Here is a 20,629-nt window from a genome sequence, read left to right as displayed (position 1 = left end):
TCGTGGTACCCACTTTAATCGACAAGTGATGATCCTCGTTGATGGTGGGAGTACTCATAATTTTGTGAAAGGGTATGTGGCTAGCTTAACCTTAAATTTAGCACATGAATTTAACCTTAAATTTGACTCACAAGCTTATCTTATTAAATTGTTAACAAATTAAACTCGAACTAATTTACAAGCTGATTTAATTCACTTTAAACTTTAGTTAGAACCAAACTTTTAACAAATATGCCAATGAGTAATAGCTCAAATAGTATAGTCTCCCCATACTCAATTAAGAGGTTGCGAGTTTGAGTCTCCTATCTTTGGTAAAAAAAAAAATGTTTAAAACAAATATATTAGAGACTTAAAATTTTTATATTTTTAATGAATTTTTTTTTATTTGTAAACTTAATATAGTCTTTAAAACACAAAATAGATAAATTTATTTTTTTAAAGCATTATTTTTAATTTTTTTGAAAGTAAAATATCAAATGTTCAGGTATTCTCTATATAAATGCTACGGTTACCTATCAGCGTACTATACCAAATTATTAAATGCATATTTATGATCTTTCCAATTTTCAAACCCTAAACAATCGTTAATAATTTAAAATTTCAAAACCTTATCAGTTTCAAAATTGATTTCTATTAACAATTAATTACCAATGATGACACATTTTTTCATTAATCCTGAAAATAGAAAATAAGAAAAATAAACACATTACCAATAATTATAAAATGGTAAAAAAAGGGTTTCTTTGCAAAATACTGAAAAATTGAGATTTTAGGTGACCTTAAAAAATAAATTAAATATGTAAAATATAAAATATAAAATTATGATAAAATTTAAATTGTAAAATTGATTGTCATAATAAATCTTTTATCAAATCAGTTCATTTCTTTAAAAATGTAATATTAAAAGATTGTAAAAATTAAATCAAGATTCTAATCAGATTTTTTAAAAGGGGAATGCTAGGTTCCACTTTAATGTTTGTGTAGTTATATATTTATTGTCTATTAAGCATAGTAGCTAGAATCTCGATTTAACTCTTAAAATCTTTCGATATTACGATTTTAAATAAGTTTATCGATTTTACGAAATTTGTACTAAGTCTGACGATTTTACGATTTAAATCTTATTAAGATTTTACGTTTTACGTTTTTTATTTACTTTTTCGATTTCACGTAAAATCTCGATTTTCTCTACCTTATTAAGTATATCAGCATTATAAAATTTTTGACATATAAATATAAATATAAATTATTTGATATTATTATGAAACTCCAGTCCTTTGAGATTTAAATTTAATTTAATTGGATCAATTTAAAAAATTTATCCAAAACCCTGTCAAATTCATGCCCTTCAATTATGATCCAATTTATATAATTTATTTGAAACAAATTCAACTCAAATCTTTTATGATTATGATCAATATATTATTTTAATAATTTAATTTAGAAGATTTGATTAGATTCAATTGGATCGGTTTGTGATTTTGATCTCATATTGAAACCGTCCCTAGATCCATTGAGATGATATTGAAACATGAAAACCCTAATATTCAAAAACTGAAACGATGACGTTACTGATCGTAATTATGAATGACGCGGAGAAGAACGCGTCGAGAGGACTGGTACTGCGCCGTCGTCACACGGCCACCGCAAGAACGCCGCCGCTGACAGACCTTCCGGAGGAGTTGATCATGGAAATCTTGCTGAGGCTTCCGGCAAGGACGCTTGTTTCCCTAAGGAGCGTGTGCAGGTTATGGAGAAACCTAATTTCCGCCCCTGATTTCACCCGCAACCACCTTCGTCGTCGTTCATGCTTACGCGATCCAAGCCTGACTTCGCTACGGATTGCTTGTTACAACAGTTTGCCCCTCGGAGGCAATGGTGTCAGATACGACAGTTTTGGAATTCTGTCCGTACGGTCAATAATGGAGAAACCTTTTGAACCTCCTAAAGTCGATTACTTCAGTGGACAACGCTACAACAGAATCGTTGGTTCTTGCCATGGATTGTTATGCTTTTTTTATGAAGATGGCGACCAGAATACGCATGGCATGTTGTGGAATCCCTGTACTGGATTCACATTCCAGTCACCGGAAATCAGCGGTCAAGCCAGCCTTTGTGGCTTTGGTTACGATCATCTCAGTGACAGCTACAAACTCTTTGGAATTTTAAGGAAGAAAGGGCCTTCTGGTTTGGAATTTAGTACCAGAATTTATACTTTTGGACCAACTTCTTCCTGGAGAAGAATTGATGATATCCCATTATTTGTCCCAACTGACGACCCTTTCATGCCTGATAACATGGAAGGGGTATTTTTTGGCAGTAGCCGAGCATGCACTATTAATTGGAGTGTGAATCAACAGGTGGTTGTTTATTTTGATTTGGATAAAGAGACTTATGGCCATTTTTCTCTGCCTTATACCGATTCAGATGATTATTTTCAGAGGATGGGCACTTATTTATGTATCTTGGGAAACTGTCTTTCTGTTTGTTATGAGCATTTGAACGCACAATGCTGGTTTGTGTGGCAGATGAAGGAATACGGAGATGCTCAATCTTGGACTAAATTGGCAATTATTCCCTTCCATCCCCAACTCGTCAATTTGGGTTCTCCTTTACAATCTCTTTACATCTCGGAAAGTGGTGAACTTTTAGCCATTTCTCCATCTTTAAGAATAGTTTTGTATGATTTAAAGAATGGTAGCATAAATTCACCTGACAGCATAAATTTAAAGGAGAACTATCCTAATCTTTCTCAAAGTATAGGTTTTAGAATGGCTTATATCTACCATGAAAGCTTAGTTTCACCAAAGGGCCTTCAAAGCAACTCATCCAAAATGCTGCTGCAAAAACCTAAGTCTATTGTTTCTTAAAGCCTGTATGCACCTTCATTTGGTGAAGCCTTTTTAGCACTAGTCCACTACCAACTTTGTAATTAATAATGTTATCAAATTTATTTATCCAAGTACTATGTTTATTTGTGTACTGATGAGGAATTGTACTTACTTAGTATCATCCTTTCATTTGGCAATTTTGCATTGGAAAAACTTCATTCTACCCTACTCTCAACTTAATACTTGCATATTTATTTGCTAAACATGCTTAGGAAACTTTGATATTATCTTAACAATATGGTTCGATTATATCTATTTAAGATGATGATGTTTTATCTTTTATGTTTCTGTAATTGAATATGTTCCTATCAAAAAATTAAATTTCTACTCATAAAATATTTTAAACTAGTAATGTACATTAAAATAAATTCAATTCAATTTAATTATATTTTTTATTTTAAAATTTATTTAAATTTTGGATTAAATAAATGTTGCCAGCATAACGTTCGTTACTATTTATTGTTAAATATAACCAAAGAGAGAAATTTAGGATCACATTTGTTTGTGTTATTTAAAACTTTAACGTTAAGAGTAAAAATTTTAAGTACACATCAGAAGTTTAGGATTAACACTCTCTTTTAATTTTTTAACTTCAAAGTTTATTCTTGGTTTCTATATTTATCTTAAATCAAACATGATATTGAGACATAATTCAGTTCAATATAAATACAATACAAAAATTTAATTTAATTTTTGTCTTTCGATTTTAGTTAATCTTTCAAACGCAACCTTTAAATATTAGTAACTCACTAATTTCTCAAAAAATTCTTAACATCCTAACTTTTTTTCTATTTTTAGAACTGTTCATAATGAGTATTTTTTTTTTTTTAACAAAACTTGTAAACATACATCATTAAAAAGAGAGAACACAGTGGGGGAGATAAACTTGTAAATATCATTAGAAAAATAGAACACATTAGTGGTAGAAATTAGATGCAAATGTATATAGTAGAATACATTAGTGATCCTAAGCATGTAAATTCTGTTGAAGCAATTGGATTTTCAACCAGTAATTGTGTGAATACATTAGTGAGTAATTAATTCATATATAATTTAATTAATATAAAAATAAATTATATTAGATAGACATATAATATTACTATTTTTGTTTTGAGTATTATCTATCTACACTTTTTAGATTCAATACATATACACATGTATAAATATACGTGGTTAATGTAAAAAAAATATAGTACAATATATTTATCTAATAAATTCATTAGTTGTTCAAATGCACAATAATAAAATATTGCTGGATATATTTATTTATTGGATATTATTATAATTTTTAGTACTTTTATTTTTATTTTATTTTTTTTATTGTTTAATTAAGTATATTAATAATATTTAATATGTTTTATTGAAATAATTATAATTAAATTAGATTAAATATAGAAAAGGGATCAACTACCAATTTAATACCAAAATATTCAGCCGCTGAGAAAAAAAATCTCTGAATGATTTAAAAATACAACAAAAATAATTAATAATTATTATATTTTTATAAGTGACAAAAAAATTATATATTTAACAAATAATTTAGAGTAATTCTTGGCATACTTATACAAGCGATTAAGGCTTGTAAGCCTTACAAGTTCAATTAAAACTAACGCTCAAAACACGCTTCGAACCATTCTTCTTCCTCTTCGTCTTCTTCTTCTTTCTTGCCTTCTCTTTCTCCTTCTTCTTCTTCTTCTTGCTGCACGTTCTTCTTCCTCTTACTCTTCTTCTTCTTCTCCTTTTCTTTCGTTTCTGCACGTTCTTCTTCATCGTCTTCCTCTTCTTCTTCATTTACGTTCTTTCTCTCTGTTTTATCTTTTTTTTTTTCTATTTTTCATGGTGAAATCGTTTTTGAAGAAGAAGAAGCAGTAGAAGATGAGGAGGAGAAAGAGAAAGAGTTCTGAATTATGCATAAAATGTATTTTAACAAATTTTAGGTGTATTTCTTTAAATCCTTTGGGTGTATTTTCTGTAATCCTTTGGGTGTATTTCTATAATCGTTTGGGTAAATTCTTGTAACCGTTTGGGTGTATTTTTGTAATCATTTTGGGTGTACTTCTGTAATCGTTTGGGTGTATTTCTGAAGTTCCATTATCTTCAAAAGGATTACAGAAATACACTCAAAGGATTACAAAAAATACACCCAAAATTCGTTGCATAATTCAGAACTCTTTCTCTTTCTTCTCATCTTCTGCTGCTTCTTCTTCTTCAAAACGATTTCAAAGCTTGATTTCAGAAACTATGAAAATCGAAAAAAAAAAAACGAAGAGGAAGAGGAAGAGGAAGAGGAAGAGGAAGAGAAGAAGAGGAAGAGGAAGAGGAAGAAGAAGAGGAAGAAGAAGAAGAACCGTTCTGAGTGTAGTGCTTTGAAAATAGGAAACGTTGAATAACGCATTAAAAGGTCTAGTAACTTGTAAGACTTGTAAGTCAAAAAGACTTGTATGTGTAGCACTCCTCAATAATTTATTCATTTGATCTGAATTTTTGTAACAATATTTGAATAAATATTTAAAATATACACAAAAAAATTCAGAATAAAATTTGATTTCTAGATTTTTTTATTTTTTAAAAAATGTGGTAATTCACAATAAAAAAATAAAAAATTTAAGTGATATGAAATTTTTAATTTTTTAAATTTTAAAAATTAAAAATCTTATTTTTTTAATAATGATTATCAAAATTTGTATCACTTAGTATATATATTTAATATCTAATTCTTTTATCACGTTTTTAAATATTTCAAAAACTTATTTATATTTATCATTCTTTTGGTCATGTTTTTAAATATGTCATAATATTCCTAATAAAAAACACGAACGTTTGGAAGATTTGGCAGCACATTTGATCAGACCCTTTTATGCCATGATGGTAAAAATATAAACAATATGTAAAGCGGCTTGGCTTGGACTCTTCAACAAGGCTTCATAAAAATTCAGACAATCTGATCAGAATTCCTAATCATTTGCTACACGTGTCCTTCAATTATGTAAATCTGTAAATCGGTATGAAATTGTATTTGTACACTGAGTGACCCAAACAACAATAATAAAGTATATGTTATAACTTATAACAGTACATTAAAAAGAAAAGATAAACCTTAACTCTATTATTATATTCATAATACACCAGAATATTTTATAAATTACGAGAATATTGTCTCTCCATATTCACCTAGAGATCACGAGTTCGAGTCTTTCTATCTTTAAAAAAAAAATCAAAAACATTGTTTCTGCAATTCAAGCTATACATCAATTAAAATTGGACTTGGTACATTAAAATGTGCAAGGCTTAACATAAGTGTAAAGTGCAACTTACCTTTCTAAAATTTCCGGTAAACGTGTCTAAAATTTTTATTTTGTTTTCTTTTGCATAAGCAGCAAGTAATGTGCTTCTTCTATTGAAACAGATACATGGATATTCCTGAAATTAAAATCACAATTCACAACTTAAATACTTTTCTAAATTTCTTAGGATCCTCTAGCTTCTCAAGACACATAAGTGAGTGTACTGCCTCCGGGGATAATCATCGGAATCCATATCAGGCAGGGGAAAATGACCATGTCTCTTTGTCCAAATCAAAATAAAGAATCACATGATAAACACTCCAATTAATAGAAGGCATGACCGCTGATTTACAGTGATTGGAATGTGAATCCGGTATAGGATTTCCACAACATGGCATGCTTCTTCTAGTAGGCATGTTCTTCAAACAAGCATCACAATTTATGGTGCACTAATTTAGGCTCACTAAGAAAGTACACTTCACCTCAACTTATAAATCCAAACCACTCCTTTTAAATCTGTCTGCATGTCTTTATATATATAATAGTTTATGAAATTCGAAAAATCTTAGGGGCAGCAATTTTTACCAATTTTGGCGAAGATAAATACCAAATTTTCTTTAATATTGACTTATGTATGTAAACTTTAGTAAATATTAATGTAAATTGTATTATCTTATGTATGTAATTTTTGGTAAATATAAGTGCAAATTATGTATTTTATGTGTAAAATAATAATATTTATTGACCTTATAGTACTACTGAAAAAAGAAAATCATATATAAAAAATCAGTGAATATTATACTAACATACAGTTTAATTCGAATTACCACCTCACTCCACATACATGGGAATACTATAGAAAATTAGGGATGAAAACATAAATTAAAAGACAAAGGTTGAATCAAACTATAAAACAGAACGTTAAAAACATCTTTTTATTATTAAACTTTCATATATTTGTAGTCCAACTTAAGCTTTAATGAAATCAAGTGCAATCTTGTTTTTCATTAATTATTATTTTTATACAACCACCCAGAATTTAACAATAACATAAGCACCTACAACTTGAAATGCAGTATTTGAACAGCTCATGATCAACATTCAGATCACCTCTATTTAATAGTTTTGTTACCTTGGCATGTTTATATTCGAATCAATAGTCTCTGTATAATACTTGAAGATTCCATTTTTTACGTGCCGTAATTTCCCATGAATTGAATAGTCATTAATTATTTTAACAAAGAGACCTTTCTCTAAACAGCCTTGTCATAAATTTTTTTATACATTACCTATAATGAGTTTAAAAAGAATGGGAGTGGGGTAATCACTATATTATATTGAGGAAGAAATTGGAAAGCTAAAAAATGCTAATTGTTATATCAACAACCAAATTTCCATGAATTTTTTTTTAAATTCAGCTTTGCTATCTTAAACCCAGTACAATTTGTCATCAGTGCAAAAAAAGTGTTAAAAGAAATATTTTACGAGAACAGGAAGAAGATAAAACAAAAAGAAGGTGGAATTGGAATTGAAAATAAACATAGTACTGAGATAAATAATTGATAGCATTAATAACAAAGTTGGCAGTGTTAGAAAGACTTCACCAAGAGAAGGTGGAAACATGCTTTTAAGAGTCAATAGGCTTGGGTTTTAAAGTAGAACCTGCTCTAAATACCTAGAAGCTTCAGCAGCGGTTCAACAGGTAAAGGAGGCTTGGAGTGCGGAGGTGAGAGCTACCTGAATAGGATGCAGAACAGAACAAAAAGAAAATTCAAATCAAAAGGCAACCAAACCTCCTGAACCAAATCAAAACAAACCAAACCATCCATGAAACCAACCTTACTGAACGTTCTAAGAAGCTTCTCAAACCTCTCGGTCAATGACACACATAAATTGATACGGGCCCATTAACAACAGCTGCTATTTTCGACCCAATACAAGAAGCTGAAAGCGATGAGGAGGTAATTGGGCCAGATAAAATGTTAGCAAAGCAGAGAAACAAGTTTGTGAAAAAGCAACCAACTTGGATGAAGGACTACTAGCTATGAAATAGAGGCGCTATAGAGTAATAAAATTAGAGGTAGTATCAAGTTAGTTACTTAACAACTTAGAAAGAGAAAAAGCTTAAAAAGGAAGGCAAAGAACCAGAAAATGGTAAAATATGAATTGTTATCATTGAGGAGTGCTTCTCTCACTCGAAAGGAGAAATTATTGTTCATTCCATTTCAGATTATATACGCACACTCATATTTGATTTTACTCAATTCATCGCTGCACGATCTTCTTCTTATTTTGTGGTTGTTATACCTTTGCTTGAGCTTGAATTATTGAACAGGCTATCAATTAGTGCTCTTGTTGAGAGAAGTCCATGATGACTGATGAATTTATATTTGATGATAATTTTTTTTGCTTGAAATGAGTGAATTTTATCATATAAACTTGCATTTATTCATTGAAATAACATGATTTTGTGAATTCTCTCTTAATTATGCTCAATTGTTAAAAACATCTTTTTTGTATTGTCAAATTAATTTCACCTTTATTATATTCAATGCCTTGATATATTTGTTGAGTGATTTCAAGACTAATAGGCAAGGATGACTTGAAATAGTAGAAGAAAAAACATGCAAAGTGGAAGAATTCATGAAGAAACAAAAAAGAAGAACATTCGAATTTGTGCGTATGCACAAGTGAAAAATTGGCTAGTGTGCGTACGTACAAGTCTAGATGCGTGTCTCATTTAAAAAGTCACGTGATTCGCGAATTGGAGATTGTCTTGGCATATTTTTTATGTCTTGAAGTCATATTGAAGCTCAATTTTTGGAGGGGACACACCACACACCATCAAATCATCATATTACGTTTTTTTTTTTGCTAAGTTTTTTATAGTTTTTTTTAGAAAGAGAAACCCTCACTTCTCTCTAGGTTTTATTAGGGTTTAAGCAATTTATGCCTTAGTTTGGATTATAACTTGTTTTAACTGTAAGTTGCTCTTAATTGTCTTATCGTTTACACTATCCTTGTTTTATCCCTTGGATTAGTGATTGAGGAACTAGGATCCTAGAATCATTAATGTCCAACATTGAATGGTAGCTTTGGGTTGTTAATTGTTCTTATTTCTACTAACGCTAGCCTTTTATTAAACTTAATTAGTAAGTTGGCTAGAATTTGTGGATTAAGACCAATTATACCTACTTGGCTTTCTCCATTGTTTAGGGATTAACTAAGTGGAATTAACTCATTGTAATTGCCATGGTTGTGGTTATGACAAGGATATGAATCCTTTAACTCTCAATCACTAATCAAGACCCTTTTTATACATTTGAATTACATTCTTCATTAGTTTATTGCTTTGATCTTTCATAGTTTAATTTAATTGTCTTATAATATAGTTTTAGTCCAATCATTGCTCTTAATTCATGCTTTCTTAGTTAATTGTTTTGCTTGCCTATTAATTCTATTTCTTTGCCATTTAATTGTTGTTGACTCATTTAACTTCTAGTCTCTTTAATTTCCTTTTTATGCGTGAAAACCCCCGAATTTATAACTATTGATGTGCACTTAATTGCTAGTTCAAGGGAGAACGACCTGAAATTAACATTCTCGGTTATTTGTTTGTAACTTTGTGACGCTCTTGTTTAAATTTTGATTCGAGTTGATTATTGGTTTGGAGCTATACTTATAACGAATCCACTCTTTCAATTAGCAAATTTCTAAACCGACATTTGCCTCGCATCAATGACCAAAGGAACTTGATTAACTCGATTAGAAGAATTAACACTCTCCAATAAGCATGAGGTAGTGACATTGAGCCGTGGTTTAGTGGATGCGAACGAACGTATAGCATAGACGCATGCAACAACAGCTTACAATGATGGATTCATCACTGCGTGCTATTGAAAAGCTGCTTCGTGAGGGTCTAAAACACAAGGCAGCTAGTGGCGATCCCAGTTTTACGAGAGATGATGTAGTGGAAGGATCTAGATCGGGGTCTGTGAATTTGAATGGAGAACCACAATGGCCATGGAAATTGAAGGTGGCTAACCTTCCCATGTTCAAAGGAGATGGAGTAGAGGATTGGGTTTTCCGGGCAAGGCAATACTTGGAGACATTCAACATTCCAATTGAATAAAGGATTCGAGTATTATCCTTCCATCTTATGGGTGTAGCCTATGCCTGGTACCGCTGGAAAGTCAACAACAATATTACTTACACCTAGGACTCATTCCTTGATGCTTGGAATGTTTGTTTTGGCAAGAACATGTTCTATGATCCATGAACAACTCTCAAGAAATTGAAGTAGGGTGGTTCCATAGAAGAGTATCAGTGTCAATTCGAAGAACTGAACAACTGTGTGACAGGGCTGAGTGAAGAGTGGATTGTGGCCCTATTTATAGCTGGGCTCCAAGAGCACCTGAAGTGTGAGCTGCTACTGGCTCGCCCCAATTCCTATATCCAAGCTGTCTTTCTTGCCAAACTGCATGAGTAGTAACATTGGGCCTCACCAAAAACAATGGCAACAAACCAAGCTCCTCATTTGGGCAGCCGAATCGGTTTGCACCCAACCAGACCCTACACCCAGTTTTCCAACTTCAGAAACTCATCACTCACACCAACACCTCCTCAACCATTCTTCTCCCCCCACCTCTTCAACCCATTCTTTCTCACTCGCACAACCATCGCCGGTCAAGAAACTCACCAGCACCGATATACGTGCGCATCGGAAAAAGGGACTTTGTTATTACTACGACGACAAGTATACCCCTGGTTAGCGTTGCAAGTCGTCATTGCAACTCTTAGTAGGGAAAGAGAAATTATGAAAATTGATGCAAGAGCCTCAAATGGCAGTCGTTGAACCAGAGTCCAATTCCGATGACACTGGGGAAGGGGATGAACAACCACCCAAGATTATCTTGAATGCACTCGAAGGGGAGTTTCACCCAGAAATGCTTAGAGTTCGTGGTACCCACTTTAATCGACAAGTGATGATCCTCGTTGATGGTGGGAGTACTCATAATTTTGTGAAAGGGTATGTGGCTAGCTTAACCTTAAATTTAGCACATGAATTTAACCTTAAATTTGACTCACAAGCTTATCTTATTAAATTGTTAACAAATTAAACTCGAACTAATTTACAAGCTGATTTAATTCACTTTAAACTTTAGTTAGAACCAAACTTTTAACAAATATGCCAATGAGTAATAGCTCAAATAGTATAGTCTCCCCATACTCAATTAAGAGGTTGCGAGTTTGAGTCTCCTATCTTTGGTAAAAAAAAAAATGTTTAAAACAAATATATTAGAGACTTAAAATTTTTATATTTTTAATGAATTTTTTTTTATTTGTAAACTTAATATAGTCTTTAAAACACAAAATAGATAAATTTATTTTTTTAAAGCATTATTTTTAATTTTTTTGAAAGTAAAATATCAAATGTTCAGGTATTCTCTATATAAATGCTACGGTTACCTATCAGCGTACTATACCAAATTATTAAATGCATATTTATGATCTTTCCAATTTTCAAACCCTAAACAATCGTTAATAATTTAAAATTTCAAAACCTTATCAGTTTCAAAATTGATTTCTATTAACAATTAATTACCAATGATGACACATTTTTTCATTAATCCTGAAAATAGAAAATAAGAAAAATAAACACATTACCAATAATTATAAAATGGTAAAAAAAAGGGTTTCTTTGCAAAATACTGAAAAATTGAGATTTTAGGTGACCTTAAAAAATAAATTAAATATGTAAAATATAAAATATAAAATTATGATAAAATTTAAATTGTAAAATTGATTGTCATAATAAATTTTTTATCAAATCAGTTCATTTATTTAAAAATGTAATATTAAAAGATTGTAAAAATTAAATCAAGATTCTAATCAGATTTTTTAAAAGGGGAATGCTAGATTCCACTTTAATGTTTGTGTAGTTATATATTTAGGGGAATGCTAGGGGAACAATGAAAATTTTGAACAACATGAACAACTACCAATCAAATGAAAATATACTATACTTTAATTTAATGCTACTAATTAAATTTACTCTTTTAACTCTATTAATTCACATTGTTTACACATTGTTCAAAAATCTTATTGGTTACCTATACTTTTCCATATATTTATTGTCTATTAAGTATATCGGCATTATAAAATTTTTGACATATAAATATAAATATAAATTATTTGATTTATTATGAAACTCCAGTCCTTTGTGATTTAAATTTAATTTAATTGGATCAATTTAAAAAATTTATCCAAAATCCTGTCAAATTATGCCCTTCAATTGTGTAGAAAAAGTATATAAAAAATGGGATCCAATTTATATAATTTATTTGAAACAAATTCAACTCAAATCTTTTATGATTATGATCAATATATTATTTTAATTTAGAAGATTTGATTAGATTCAATTAATTGGCCGTTTGTGATTTTGAACTTATATTGAAAGTTTGAAACCGTCTATACCATTGAGATGCTAATCATAATATTGAAACATGAAAACCTTCCTATAAATAGAAAGCAATAGAACATTAGAATAGACGATCCATCTAGTATAGTCATCTAGCAACGCAAACTCAAACTGAAACCATGACGTTACTGATCGTAATTATGAATGACGCGGAGAAGAACGCGTCGAGAGGGATGGTACTGCTCCGTCGTTACACGGCCACCGCAAGAACGCCGCCGCTGACAGACCTTCCGGAGGAGTTGATCATGGAAATCTTGCTGAGGCTTCCGGCAAGGACGCTTGTTTCCCTAAGGAGCGTGTGCAGGTTATGGAGAAACCTAATTTCCGCCCCTGATTTCATCCGCAACCACGTTCGTCGTTCATGCTTACGCGATCCAAGCCTCACTTCGCTACGAATTGCTTGTTACAACAGTTTGCCCCTCAGCGACAATGGTGTCATATACGACAGTTTTGGAATTCTGTCCGTACGGTCAATAATGGAGAAACCTTTTGAACCTCCTAAAGTCGATTACTTCAGTGGACAACGCTACAACAGAATCGTTGGTTCTTGCCATGGATTATTATGCTTTTTTTATGAAGATGGCGACCAGAATACGCATGGCATGTTGTGGAATCCCTGTACCGGATTCACATTCCAGTCACCGGAAATCAGCGGTCAAGCCAGCCTTTGTGGCTTTGGTTACGATCATCTCAGTGACAGCTACAAACTCTTTGGAATTTTAAGGAAGAAAGGGCCTTCTGGTTTGGAATTTAGTACCAGAATTTATACATTTGGACCAACTTCTTCCTGGAGAAGAATTGATGATATCCCATTTGGCCAATCTGGTGTCCCAACTGACGACCCTTTCATGCCTGATAACATGGAAGGGGTATTTTTTGGCAGTAGCCGAGCATGCACTATTAATTGGAGTGTTAATCAACAGGTGGTTGTTTATTTTGATTTGGGTAAAGAGACTTATGGTCATTTTTCTCTGCCTGATACCGATTCAGATGATTATTTTCAGAGGATGGGCACTTATTTATGTATCTTGGGAAACTGTCTTTCTGTTTGTTATGAGCATTTGAACGCACAATGCTGGTTTGTGTGGCAGATGAAGGAATATGGAGATGTTCAATCTTGGACTAAATTGGCAATTATTCCCTTCCATCCCCAACTCGTCAATTTGGGTTCTCCTTTACAATCTCTTTACATCTCGGAAAGTGGTGAACTTTTGGCCATTTCTCCATCTTTAAGAATAGTTTTGTATGATTTAAAGAATGGTAGCATAAATTTACCTGACAGCATAAATTTAAAGGAGAACTATCCTAATCTTTCTCAAAGTATAGGTTTTAGAATGGCTTATATCTACCATGAAAGTTTGGTTTCACCAAATGGTCTTCAAAGCAACTCATCCAAAATGCTGCTGCAAAAATCCAAGTTTATTGTCTCTTAAAGCCTGTATGCACCTTCATTTGGTGAAGCCTTTCTAGCACTAGTCCACCACCAACTTTGTAATTAATAATATTATCAAATTTATTTGTGTACTATGAGGAATTGTACTTGTTTGGTATCATGCTTTTATTTGACAATTTTGCATTTAATTAAAAAAAAAATCCTAAAAAAATAATTCCCCACTCCATTAGAAAAACTTCATACTACCCTATACTCTCAACTTAATACTTGCATATTTATTTGCTAAACATGCTTAGGAAACTTTGATATTATCTTAACAATATGGTTCGATTATATCTATTTAAGATGATGATGTTTTATCTTTTATGTTTCTGTAATTGAATATGTTCCTATCAAAAAATTAAATTTCTACTCATAAAATAATTTAAACTAGTAATGTACATTAAAATAAATTCAATTCAATTTAATTGTATTTTTTTCCATTTTAAAATTTATTTAAATTTTGGATTAAATTAAATGTTGCAAGCATAATGTTCGTTACTATTTATTATTAAATATAACCAAAGAAAGAAATTTAGGATCAGATTTGTTTGTGTTATTTAAAACTTTAACATTGAGAGTAAAAATTTTAAGTACACATTAGAAATTTAGAAAGATTAACACTCTCCTTTAATTTTTTAATTCCAAGTTTACTCCTGATTTTTATATTTATCTTAAATCAAATATGATATTAAGACATAATTCATTTTAGTATAAATACAATACAAAAATTTAATTTAGTTTTTGTCTTTCAATCTTAGTCTTTCTTTCAAACGCAACTTTTAAATTTTAGTAACTTACCGATTTCTCAAAAAATACTTGACATCCTAATTTTTTTTTTTTTTTACTTTTAGAACTGCTCATAATGAGTATTTTTTTTTTTTTTTAACAAAACTTGTAAACAGCATTAAAAAGAGAGAACACAGTGGGGGAGATAAACTTGTAAATATCATTAGAAAAATAGAACACTTTAGTGGTAGAAATTAGATGCAAATGTATATAGTAGAATACATTAGTGATCCTAAGCATGTAAATTCTGTTGAAGCAATTGGATTTTCAACCAGTAATTGTGTGAATACATTAGTGAGTAATTAATTCATATATAATTTAATTAATGTAAAAATAAATTATATTAGATAGACATAATATTACTGTTTTTGTTTTGAGTATTACCTATCCACACTTTTTAGATTCAATACATATACACATATATAAATATATGTGGTTAATGTAAAAAAAAATATAGTACTATATATTTATCTAATAAATTCATTAGTTGTTCAAATGCACAATAATAAAATATTGCTGGATATGTTTATTTATTTATGAAAAAGCCTAGGGCCCAACAATTTTTGTGTTTTGTGGCCAGCACTTAACTATCAAAAGAAAAGTGAGTGATCTCCTACCATTGAATATAATCTCACACCATTAAAAATACTATTGATGGTCAATTGATGGTTACAAAATACAAAAATTGCTAGCCCCATAACACTCCTCTTTATTGAATATTATTATAATTTTTAATACTTTTATTTTTAGTTTATTTTTCCATTGTTTAATTAAGTATACTAATAATATTTAATGTGTTTTATTGAAATAATTATAATTAAATTAGATTAAATATAGAAAAGGGTCGACTACTAATTTAATATAAAAAAATTCATCTGCTAAGAAAAAAAATCTTTGAATAATTTAAAAATGCAACAAAAATAATTAATAATTATTATATTTTTATAAGTGATAAAAAATTTGTATATTTAATAAATATCTTATCCATTTGATCTGAATTTTTTAATAATATTTGAACAAATATTTAAAATGTACACAAAAGAATTCAGAACAAAATCTGATCTCTAAATTTTTTTATTTTTCAAAAAATTGTGATAATTCACAATAAAAAAAATTAAAAATTCAAGTGACATAAAATTTTTAATTTTTTAAATTTTAAAGATAAAAAATTTTATTTTCTAATAATAATTGCCAAAATTTGTATCACTTAGTATATATATTTAATATCTAATTCTTTTATCATGTTTTTAAATATTTCAAAAACTTATTTATAATTATCATTTTTTATCACGTTTTTAAATATGTCATGAATCCCGCTAGGGAGCTAATGGGGTATTTGTACAATGTGTACAATGGGCTACTTATTTAGCCCAATATGAGTTAAAAATAAAAATTACCCACGAAATAATAAATTTAAAAACTCTTATTCAGTTATTTCACATCAAATTTTAAATTTCAAATTCTCTAATTTCAAATTTCAAATTTTTAAAAAATCCAGTTAGTTATTTCAAAAAAATAACTATATGAAATCTTCCAATACTCTCTTTTTTTTTAACCGCGGCCACCCCACCTTCATCAATAATCATCACATTTCACCGTCGCTACTTGACTTGCCACACGCCACTCACCCTTAATAAAAATAAGGGTTAAGTATGATTTTGGTCTCCAACGTAGAGGTCGAAAATCGGAATCGTCCCCAACTTTTTTTTTTCCTACGAAATAGTCCCCAAAGTTTCAGTTTATTTTAAAATCGTCCCTCGGACGAAAATACCCTTCTCCCTTCACCCCAAAATCAACCACCACCACCACCACCAGAACAGAAGCCTACGCCCAACCAGAACCACCACCACCACCATCAGTATCATCATGGTCATCTTCATCTTCATCAGAACTTTTTCCAAAATCAACCAAAATCAATCAGAAGTCCAAGCTGAACAAGAACCCACCACCACCCCCACCATTATCATCATGGCCTCATCATCATCATCATCAGAAAATTCAAGCAACATGCACTTTGAACAATAATCAACAAATTCAGCAGCAACAATATTCCAAATTTAAATTTCACTAACAACAATATTCCACAACAAATTTAAAAAAAAATCCAAAATTTAAAAAAAAATCCAATTCACTGGTGGTGGTGCGGTAGTGCGGTGCGGTGCGGCAGGACGGCAGGGCGGCAAGGCGGCAGGGCGGCGAAGAAGCTGGTGGTGGTGCAGCAGGCGGCAGGGCAGCAGCGCGGCAGGACGGTGGTGCGGTGGTGCGGCGATATGGCTGTCCCCCTTCTCTCCCCCCTCCTCCCCCCCTTTTCTCACGCCCCCTTCTCTCTCCCCCCACCCCCCGCTTATGTATCCCTTTATTTTTTTATTTTATATTTATTTTATTTTATAATTTTTTTACTGAGAGGTAATTTAGTAATAAAAAAATAAAATTGGTAAAAAGGATGATTTTAAAACAAACCGAAACTTTGGGGACTATTTTGTAGCAAAAAAAAGTTGGGGATGATTCTGATTTTCAACCTCTACGTTGGGGACCAAAATCACACTTTCATCTACTTAAGGATAAAAATAATCATCCGCATACCTAATAAATTGAACATCTAACATATTTTAATTATAAATAACTAAACTCAATCTAATCAAAATAATCATCTACATAAAAATAAAATAACTATCCGCATATCTACTAAAATGACCATCCTAAATTGACCATTAAAATAGAAGAAGATGAATAAACAGAAGAAACTATTATTGTGGTGAAACATAATTTTGAAGGACTAGTCATGACAAAAATGGCACTATTGTGAAGCATAGGGCTCAAATCATGAAAGAAGCTAACCATGCTTGGATCCGAAGAAGAAAAAGAAGAGCATGGTAGTATCATCGATGAGAAGAGGCTTGAAGGAATGGGAGAAAGCGAAGCTGGTTCGAAAGAGAGACACGAAAACAGCGGCAGCAACATTAGACTGAGCGTCGGAGGGCAAGGCGCATCGGGCTGACCGGCGGAGGTTAGGACAATGTCGGTGGGAAGATGTGGCGGCCTCTGTATGGCCGGCGAGAAATTCAGTGACGCGAGGTGAGAACCGGAGAAGATGACGGTAAGATTAGAAATAATCGTACATAGTGTGAATAGATTTAAATACTAATCTTAATTTTCAAATTTTAAAATTTGAAATTAGATAATTAATTAATGATCTAATTTTTAATTTTAATGTTACTATTTTTTAATTCATTGTACACATTGTACATGATTAATATTGGATCCCAATACTTTCTCTATTCCTAATAAAAAACACTAACGTTTGGAAGATGGGGCCACTTTAATAAAGACACAAAAAATGTCTTTTTTTAAAGACGTGTATACATGTCATAATATGATTGGACATATTTCTTAAACCGGTTAATAAGCTATTTTTTAATAAACCAGAACAAAATTGGTTTATTATAGCAAAAATAATAAACCCAATTGTCTATATTATAATTATTAGATTCGGTTTGTTCCGATGGATTTACACAATATAAATCGAATTATATTTAAATTTTTTTATAAAAAAATAAATATATCCTTAATTTTTTATTTTGCGAACATTTAAATCTCTAATAATTTAAAAATACAATTAAGTCCTTATAAAAAAAATTCTAACTCTAACCACTTATCCCTGCCCAAGCCCAAATTCAAGCCTAACCCCTTATTATCGTTTCATATTGAAATTGTTTCAATTGGTTAATTGAGCCTCAATACCTCTAATTTTTTAGGTTGTGACGAGTCGTGGATACGTGGAAGATGTGAGATTGAGCAACGTGAGGCTCTTAGTTGGAACCATAATCATCGTCATTGCTCTCTTCTTTCAATTTTATAAGAGAAGTTCCCTGAGAACAGTGATTTTCTCATTGCCTGCATCGGATTATATCCTCTTTTTTATGTAAACAACAAAAATTATGCATATATCTGTTTGATGAAATTACTGTGAGGAAAAATTTAGCTTCGTTTTGGTTTAGGGTTTGATCTGCACAGTCAAATTGAGAGTTAATACTTAAATTGGCCTCTGAAATTTAACACCCGACTCAATTTAACCCTCAGTTTCAATTGACTCTAATTGTACCCTGGAATTTTGTCCCGCGCCTCAATTTGACCCTTTTGTCGTTTTCCGTCACCGGATAGCTGACCTGGCAATTTTAAATGACACCTGACAGTCTCAAAACGACGCCGTTTTACTGTTGGCGCCGAAATCTTTAAAAACGACGTCGTTCACCTTAGAAAGGGGTTAAATGAAAATAAAAACATTAACCACTCCAAAGGTGAAACCTAGTTGACCCTTTCTCTTCCTCCTCTTCCCCTCGTTTTCCTTCCCGTCAGAGAAGCACTATGGATGTCGCAGTAATGGAGCTTTGAAGCTTTTCTTACTTGTTTCTACCCCATTGTGAAGATTAATTACGTGAGAGTCATCTTTTGAAAAACAGGTTAGTAACAAAATTGATGCTCTCAACTACCATGTTCTGTTTTTCTCAAACTCTACTTCATCAGTGAAAGTTTGGGAGAATGTGGTTGATTATGGTTGTTTAGAGTTTTTGTATGCTAGGGTTTAATTTTTTTGTATGTGTGTGACTGTGATCAACCGAATCGTTTAATTCTTTGTCCGTTTGAGCAGTCTTTGATTCTTCATATTCCATTTTAAAATAACAATTTTACTCCTTCATATTCCATTTTAATTTAATTGTTGATTGGGTAATTTCTTGTAAAAATAAAGTATTTTCTGTGCTGAACATTGTCTGCATCAATAACCACCATAAATGTTTTATTATGCATATGAAATTAAGTGATAATCATAAACATTGTCTGCATCAATTTTACTCCTTCAGTGCATTTATATATTAAAATGGGGGCCTTGAATCAATCATTATTCATGAATGAATATAAGAAATCCCTCAATATATTGCCTTCTCATTTATAGAGATGTCTTGTCACGGAAAATTTTGTATTTTGACCAGTCATTGCAGTGTATTTAACTTTTGATTAGTGTTTCGTTAAGAGAGTTTATGCTAATTTTTTCATTATGTTCGTCTTGTTCTAGATATTCCTTTCTTCCCTTACCCTGTCATAGTTTTTTACCGATCTTTATCACATTAAAAAAGGAGCTTGTTTCCATATTTTCATCTAATGTAGCATAACACATAAATTGCTAATATGGGACAATTCTTAAACTCGGTTGAACACCATTGTCAACTTATATTATGTTGATATAATTGTAGATTGTGGATGACGACCTCCCCAACCTAACACTTAATAATAGGGTGGAATATATGCATGTGTGAATTCCATGGATGAATCTGGTGTTTATCCTAGTATGTGCTTCATTAATATTAGTTGACTTCAACTCTTTGCATATCAATTTGTTAAATGGAAGAATGTGCTCTTTTGGTAAAAAAATATTTGAAGAAGTTTGAGTAAATAGAGATTATACCATATTTTTAACTTTCCTTCTTAATGTTCTAATTTGAATAGTTTCTCCCATTAATTAAACATAGATTAGATAGTGACTAGTTTGTATTCATTTAAGTGTTGTTATTTGTTTCACTATTTTTTATGTCTCTGGTGATTATTGTCTATTTAAATAGATTGTTGGATACTGTTTTATAACATCTGTCTTTGTAGGCATGCCATGTGTCCATGCATGTGCAGCCATCTCCAAAATAAATCGAAATCCTGAGGATTTTTGTTATCATTGGCTGACCATGAAAGCCTATAGAGATAC

General features: G+C 31.2%; 2 protein-coding genes across 2 annotated transcripts; both read left to right on the top strand.

Moving 5' to 3' along the window:
* The first annotated feature begins 1,562 nt into the window (after nucleotides 1-1,562).
* On the top strand, nucleotides 1,563-2,870 carry LOC107611677 (F-box/kelch-repeat protein At3g23880-like). The gene has a single exon (XM_021109023.2). It carries the CDS (start codon nucleotides 1,563-1,565, stop codon nucleotides 2,868-2,870), a length of 1,308 nt encoding a protein of 435 aa, XP_020964682.1.
* A 9,905-nt stretch (nucleotides 2,871-12,775) lies between these two features.
* Nucleotides 12,776-18,604, top strand: LOC107611675 (F-box/kelch-repeat protein At3g23880-like). The gene is made up of 2 exons (XM_016313578.3): nucleotides 12,776-14,080; nucleotides 18,545-18,604. Exons 1-2 carry the CDS (start codon nucleotides 12,776-12,778, stop codon nucleotides 18,602-18,604), a joined length of 1,365 nt encoding a protein of 454 aa, XP_016169064.3.
* The last annotated feature ends 2,025 nt before the right edge of the window (nucleotides 18,605-20,629 follow it).

Source organism: Arachis ipaensis, chromosome B8 (assembly GCF_059453495.1).
Source record: "Arachis ipaensis isolate K30076 ecotype BB chromosome B8, ASM5945349v1, whole genome shotgun sequence".
NCBI lineage: Eukaryota > Viridiplantae > Streptophyta > Magnoliopsida > Fabales > Fabaceae > Arachis > Arachis ipaensis.
Note: the sequence above shows the minus strand (reverse complement) of the source record. Positions and strands in the feature narration are given on the sequence as shown.

Excerpts from the sequence above, each read along its gene's own strand:
- LOC107611675 (XM_016313578.3), top strand. The coding sequence starts at position 12,776 with ATGACGTTACTGATCGTAATTATGAATGACGCGGAGAAGAACGCGTCG. Across the intron at positions 14,081-18,544 it reads TGCAAAAATCCAAGTTTATT|CCCAAATTCAAGCCTAACCC; the intron begins GTCTCTTAAAGC and ends TCCCTGCCCAAG.
- LOC107611677 (XM_021109023.2), top strand. The coding sequence starts at position 1,563 with ATGACGTTACTGATCGTAATTATGAATGACGCGGAGAAGAACGCGTCG.